Source organism: Polyergus mexicanus, unplaced genomic scaffold, assembly GCF_030449975.1.
Source record: "Polyergus mexicanus isolate NDT 795.1 unplaced genomic scaffold, iyPolMexi1.0 SCAF_202, whole genome shotgun sequence".
In the NCBI taxonomy this organism is placed as follows: domain Eukaryota; kingdom Metazoa; phylum Arthropoda; class Insecta; order Hymenoptera; family Formicidae; genus Polyergus; species Polyergus mexicanus.
In genome coordinates, this window is record NW_027223522.1 from 15,001 (window position 1) to 21,620 (window position 6,620).

Consider the following 6,620-nt stretch of genomic DNA (forward strand, 5'->3'; position numbering starts at 1 on the left):
ACGACGACGCGTGCCGGTCCCCTATATTCGTTTTCGAGAATTTCGTGGACTCGGACAAGCGGTCGGCTCGCGATTCACCCGCGTTAAGGAGGGCTCTCTCGCTCTTTTCTCTCCGCGTACCGCCGGGCGACGACGCGCCGCGGTTCTCTTCTACCGTTTGCGCGGAAGGTGGCGCGCACCAAGACTCGCGCGTAAGAGGCGCGAGCGCGCGCTGGCGCACCGGGAGACCGCGAGAGGGATAACGCAACGTGTGTGCGCGTGTCTTCTACTCCCTCTCTCCTTCGACAGTTTCCGGGCGCGCGCGCGCAGGCTCCCTATCTTTACTTACTGCGTGTGTGCGTACGCTGCTCTCACTCTTCCTTTTCCTCGGTGTTATTTCAGACGACGCCAAGGGGCCGCCTCTCGGGACGGCTCGTCTCGGGCGAACGTCCAACTATCGCTCGTACACCGTTTGCGCGAACGGGCACGGTGGCCCGGCGCGCAAAGGCGCAAGCAGTTTCGAGGTACTAAAACGACCCTCAGCCAGGCGTGGTCCGGGAATTGTATCCGTGGACCGCAATGTGCGTTCGAAATGTCGATGTTCATATGTCCTGCAGTTCACAAGTTGACGCGCAATTAGCTGCGTTCTTCATCGACCCACGAGCCAAGTGATCCACCGTTCAGGGTAATCGTTTTGCAATTCTTGCGTTCAACGAACGCTTCGTTCATCCATCTTAGTCTCCTCTCCGAAGAGAGAGAGATAAAATCGTTGGCCCTTCGATCAGCCTGGCCGCGCGCGTCCGAGCACGCGCGCGGACCGCCGCCACCGCTGGGGAGGCTACGGCACAAAAGTTGTTCAAGAAAGTAAGCGTTTTATAAAGTATATTATTAATTTTGTTTCTCGAACGTTCTAAAGCGAGACGTTACGTGCGAAGCCTTGTTTTCATTCCGTTTTTGCAGTTTCTTCGTATCGTTCGATTCTGACAAACACCTCGTTGTCGATAGCCGATTGGCTCTCGGAATCGAACGATCGAAATTCCTCATTTTTTGTAGTACCCGTATCAACCAGGACTATTGTACGTGGATCGAAGAGAAGGTTTTTCGTTAAGACACTTCGTCGCAAGCCATCACCGGGAGCACACCAAACGCCTAACGCTCATAAAGTTACTATTAAACGATAATTCGCGTGTCCGCTCATATCTTGCTGTCGCGTGCGATTACCTAAGACGGTCCGGGAGTTGGTGTCGAAAAGAATAAATACTGTTCAACAAACTAAACCCGGACAACTCAATTACGTCCTATCTCTCCGATCGGCGAAACAAATAAATTCTGTTAATGTGGACGTGTAAATCGAAGGCGCGGCTACATTAAATGGTCCTTCGAGCCGGATTTTGGAAAAACAGATAGTGATTCGGTAATCAGTTCGCGGAGTGCGAGTGAGAACGCTGACACGCTAAGGTAACAGCACTTATAAAAACTATCGCGAGACGGAGACGGTGCGCGATATCAAAACATCTATCCGCATTCCGCTGCCGTAAATAATAACGCGAGTGCGTTGAAAGGACTTCCGGGAAAATAAAGTGCGCGAAGTCAACCTTGCATCCCTTTGCATTATTAAAGTTGTGCTCTTAAGCACAACGTATCATTATTATTTGCGCCCTGCGTAATCCGCAGTGCCGCGCAAATCTCGCGCTTCTTAGCGCTTTGCACAGCTTAAGTGCAATCTTTGTGCTCTTTAGCACTCCGCACCTCAAAGTGCGTCCTGCGTAATCCGCAGTGCCGCGCAAATCTCGCGCTTCTTAGCGCTTTGCACAGCTTAAGTGCAATCTTTGTGCTCTTTAGCACTCCTCGCCTCAAAGTGCGTCCTGCGTAATCCGCAGTGCCGCGCAAATCTCGCGCTTCTTAGCGCTTTGCACAGCTTAAGTGCAATCTTTGTGCTCTTTAGCACTCCGCACCTCAGAGTGCGTCCTGCGTAATCCGCAGTTACACATAGTTGTCGCACGCTTTAGCGCGCGGCACTGTTAAGTGAAAATTATAGTGCGTCTTCGCACATCCGCGTGCGACGGACCAGTCGTCACGCTTCAGCATCTCTACAACCCAAAGGTGGTGAATTGTTGCTGAAAGGCTTCATCTTATCGGCCTACCATCATGACGGACTCGCTGCAGGGCCTCCTCATCGAGCAATCTATTACAATAAGCTCGATGAAACGAGTGTTCCCCAACTTTAAGAAAATGGGCAAGGCCAACGTCACGCAATACAAGGCGAAGAGTCGACTGGACGCCTTGGAGACATTATGGGAAATGTGTCAACGTCTCAACGTCCAGCTTCAGCAAATAGCAACGGCCGACGAACAGCGTACAGTCCCATACTTCACCGAGGAGGAATTCTTTACGGCCGAGGACGTCTACCACGAAGCGGCGGACTACCTCGCAGACGTGATAGGTAAATTCTCCCGGTGCGACCCAAATGCGGCATCAACGGTAAGCGACATTTCTTCCCGCGAATTGTCTGGTGCGGTTTCATTGCAATTACCACGCATCCCGTTGCCGAAATTTTCCGGTAATTTCGCGGAATGGGAAAACTTCCGCGGAATATTCGAATCGCTCGTCGCCTCGAAAGAATCGCTGTCGAATACGCAGAAATTACATTATTTAAAAGCCAGTGTCACGGGCGAAGCTGCTGTATTAATTAATCATGTTAAGATTGCAGACGCAAATTACGATGGTGCGTGGAAATTACTTATTGAAGAGTACGATAATCAAAACGCGATTATTCATGCGCATATTCATGCTTTCGCTGATTTGCCTATTATGAAAACGGAATCCGCTGTCGAACTCAAAAGTTTACGCGATACCGTTGCCGCGTCATTAGCCGCGTTAACAAATTTAGGCAGACCTGTTGAAAAATGGGATGACTTATTAGTCTATATTGTTTCGCAAAAATTTAGTCCACGCACACGTAATGAGTGGAATCTGCAACGCGGTAAATCAACCGCATCTCCGACGTATGAAGAGATTCGAGATTTTATGACGTTGCGAATTCGAGGACTAACCGATCATTCTAAGTTAAATGCCGATACTTCGTCTCATAAAAATAAAGGCTCTAATCGGGCCTCGGTGAATAACGTAGCCACCGAAAAATGCTTGAATTGTTCCGGCAATCATAATTTGATGTTATGCGACGAGTTTAAGCGTAAATCCGTCGAACAGAGAACTCAGTTTCTCAAATCACACAAATGTTGCTTTAATTGTTTAAAAGTCGGCCATTTCCCGACCTCTTGCAAGAGTAAAAAACGCTGTAATTTGTGCCGACGAGCACATCATACGCTCTTGCATCGTGCATCAAATATACCAGTACAGAAGATTAGTGAAAATTCTGTTTTGGAAAACAAAACTCTTAACGCTCAACCGAGCGGCTCGGCCACCCCTGAGATAAAGAACGAGACCGCCGTCGCTTCCGTTCAAACGATTCATTCGCCGCTGAAAAATCCGCCGAACGTGTTACTAGCCACCGCATGGGTAATACTGCGTACCATCGAAGGACGTAAATTTAAAGTTCGTGCGTTGTTAGATCAAGGCTCGGCTGTTAGCTTTATTTCGGAATCGTTGTGTCAAACTATGCGCACGAAACGTTCCCGCGCGAGCCTCCACGTACAGTGTTTCGGCGAACGATACAGTGGCGTAGCGAAATCTCAGGTGTCTCTTACTCTCGAGTCTTGTAATGGGCGAGGTTCCTCCACCTTTTCTTTGACTGCTTTCGTATATCAAAAAATTACGTCATACGCTGGCTCAAAGACTAAAACCGTAGATTATTGGCCGCATTTACGGAAATTATCTCTCGCGGATCCGGATCCGTTTAGCAATCATCCGATCCATCTGCTCATCGGATCAGATTTATCTGGATCGTTATTAAAGCAAAAGGTAAAACATGGTCCGACCGGCACTCCGACGGCCCAGCTTACTGCTTTAGGATGGATATTATCCGGTCCTACCGGCACTTCTAATTCAATTACCGGTTCCGCGACTTCATTAAATTGCGTAACAATTCCTTCGCTCGATTCTCTCCTTCAAAAATTTTGGGAGATCGAGGAAATTTCTTCCGAACTTCCGCTGTCGGAAGAAGATAAAAAATGCGAACAACATTTTATCGAAACACATCAGCGTGCCGAAGACGGCCGCTATATAATACGGTTACCATTTAAAACCAACCCTCCGCTCGATATAGGAGCTTCGCGCGAAACTGCCGCGCTTCTTTATTCGAAATTAGAACAACGCCTACGAAAAAATCCGGATCTCGCGAAACCCTATCATTCTTTCTTAAATGAATATAAATCTATGGGTCATATGGAATCTGTCTCCGACGAAAATCCGACGCTTAACCAAGCGGTGTATATACCGCATCATCCGGTACTACGCGAGTCTAGCAGCACGACGAAACTTCGCGTAGTATTTAACGCGTCGTGCAAAACGAGCAATGGTTCTACATTAAATAATCATTTAATGACCGGGCCTAAATTACAACGCGATTTGTCCTCAATTATCCTTCGTTGGCGTCAATTTCGTTATGTGTACACCGCCGATATCGAAAAGATGTTTCGACAGATCCGCGTTCATCGAGACGATGTCGATTTTTTGCGGATTTTTTGGCGATCTAATATTAATTCTCCGATACAATTTTATCGATTGCTTACAGTTACATACGGTACTGCTCCAGCTCCGTATTTAGCCATGCGCGTTATCAATCAATTAGCTATCGACGAAGGTCATTCCTTTCCAAAAGCACAAACAATAGTACAAGATTCTATTTACGTCGACGACGTTCTATTTGGCGCCGATGAAGTTCCGTCGCTAAAGGAAAGTCGCGATCAGCTTACGAAATTGATGGCGCGAGGCGGTTTTCATTTACGCAGATGGACTACTTATGTGGCGAATCGCGTATCGGAAGTACAAACTCGGCTGCCGTCGATTAAATGGAATCACGTCCCATCTAAAGAAAATCCAGCGGATTGCGCGTCGCGAGGTTTGTCACCCGCTGAACTCCGCGATTTCAAACTTTGGTGGGCCGGCCCTGCCTGGTTGAGTTCCCCTTCTACCGCGTGGCCGATCCATGATAAATTAAAAGATCAACTTGAAGCCGATCGTCAGATAATCGAAACCGAAACGCGAAATACGATCGTTTGTCATGCTCAACATAATCTGGAGTGGCAATTACCGAACGAAGTCTCTACATGGAGGAGGTTAATTCGAGTCACGGCACGCGTGCAACGTTTTATTAATAATCTAAAATGTCGCGCGACCAATACGAACGTGAATACGACGTGCTTGTCCGCTGCCGAACTCAAAGAAGCTTCCTTGTTTTGGCTCCGTTACGTGCAACAACGTCATTTTCCATCCGAAATTCAAGCGTTAAACGATAAAAGTTTATTGCCAAGATCCAGTTCTTTGTTATCGCTTTACCCCTTTCTCGGGAAAGATAAATTAATTCGCCTTGGCGGGCGGATTGACCATTCGTCACTCAGTTATGATGAACGGCACCCTATAATTTTACCGAAACATCGAATTTCGGATTTATTAATCGCTCAAGCTCATAAAGCCTCTCTTCATGGAGGCACTCAATTGATGTTAAGAATTTTACGCCAAAATTATTGGATAATTTCAGCGCGCACCAGTGTAAAATCTCTTATACGTAGTTGTGTAAAGTGCGTACGCGAACGCGCACGTACCTCGCAACAGCTGATGGGGAATCTCCCCCAGCCCCGCGTCACGCCTTCGGCTCCGTTCTCGCACACAGGCGTCGATTACGCCGGGCCGATGAATATAATTCCGTCAGTCGGCCGCGGTCAACGATCCAAAAAATATTATGTTGCCGTTTTTATTTGTCTCTCGACAAAGGCCGTCCATTTAGAATACGTAGATGATTACGCTACTAACGGTTTTCTCTCCGCCTTTCGGAGATTTGCAAGCCGTCGCGGTCTCCCATCCGACATGTACAGTGATAACGGCACTAATTTTCAAGGCGCGGACCGCGAATTAAACACTACCTTTCAGCGACTTGTCGCCGACCCTCAAATACAAGACGCTATAGCTAATGTTAACGTAAAATGGCATTTTATACCTCCCTCTGCTCCGCATTTCGGCGGACTTTGGGAAGCCGGTGTCAAAGGATTAAAGTTTCATTTGAAACGAGCGATTGGTTCCCGAACATTATCGCAGATCGAGTTCGCTACGCTGCTGTGTCAAATCGAGGCTTGCCTAAATTCCCGCCCGATTTCCGCGTTACATGATGATCCGAATGACTTTTCCGCGTTAACTCCGGGTCATTTTTTAGTCGGTCGCCCGTTAGTAAGTCCGCCTGAAGAATCTGTTTTAGATATCGATTCGAATCGGCTGTCTCGATGGCAGCAAGTGCGTACGATTTTAGAGCAGATCTGGCGTTCTTGGTCTTCTGATTATTTGCATACATTGCAACAAAGGCGTAAATGGCAAGAAAACAAACCGGAGCTCAAAATTAACGAGCTGGTATTGTTGAAAAATAATTTGGCACCTCCTTCGAAATGGGAACTTGCCCGAATATTAGACGTACATCCGGGATCGGATGGGCATGTCCGAGTAGTTACATTGCGTACTGCCAAAACCACTCT

The 6,620-nt window shown here is 47.7% G+C and overlaps 1 protein-coding gene and 1 non-coding gene across 2 annotated transcripts; one reads left to right on the forward strand and one right to left on the reverse strand.

Moving 5' to 3' along the window:
* Nucleotides 1–512: 512 nt before the first annotated feature.
* On the reverse strand, nt 513–667 carry LOC138944449 (5.8S ribosomal RNA). Its single transcript, XR_011448762.1, has one exon. It is a non-coding gene; the product is annotated as a 5.8S ribosomal RNA (ribosomal RNA).
* A 1,460-nt stretch (nt 668–2,127) lies between these two features.
* Nucleotides 2,128–6,588, forward strand: LOC138944448 (uncharacterized; the record flags this gene model as incomplete). Its single annotated transcript, XM_070315329.1, has 3 exons — nt 2,128–2,729; nt 2,928–5,216; nt 5,670–6,588. Coding segments are annotated over exons 1-3 (3,810 nt in total), but the record flags the coding sequence as incomplete, so codon positions are not given.
* Between the last annotated feature and the right edge of the window lie 32 nt (nt 6,589–6,620).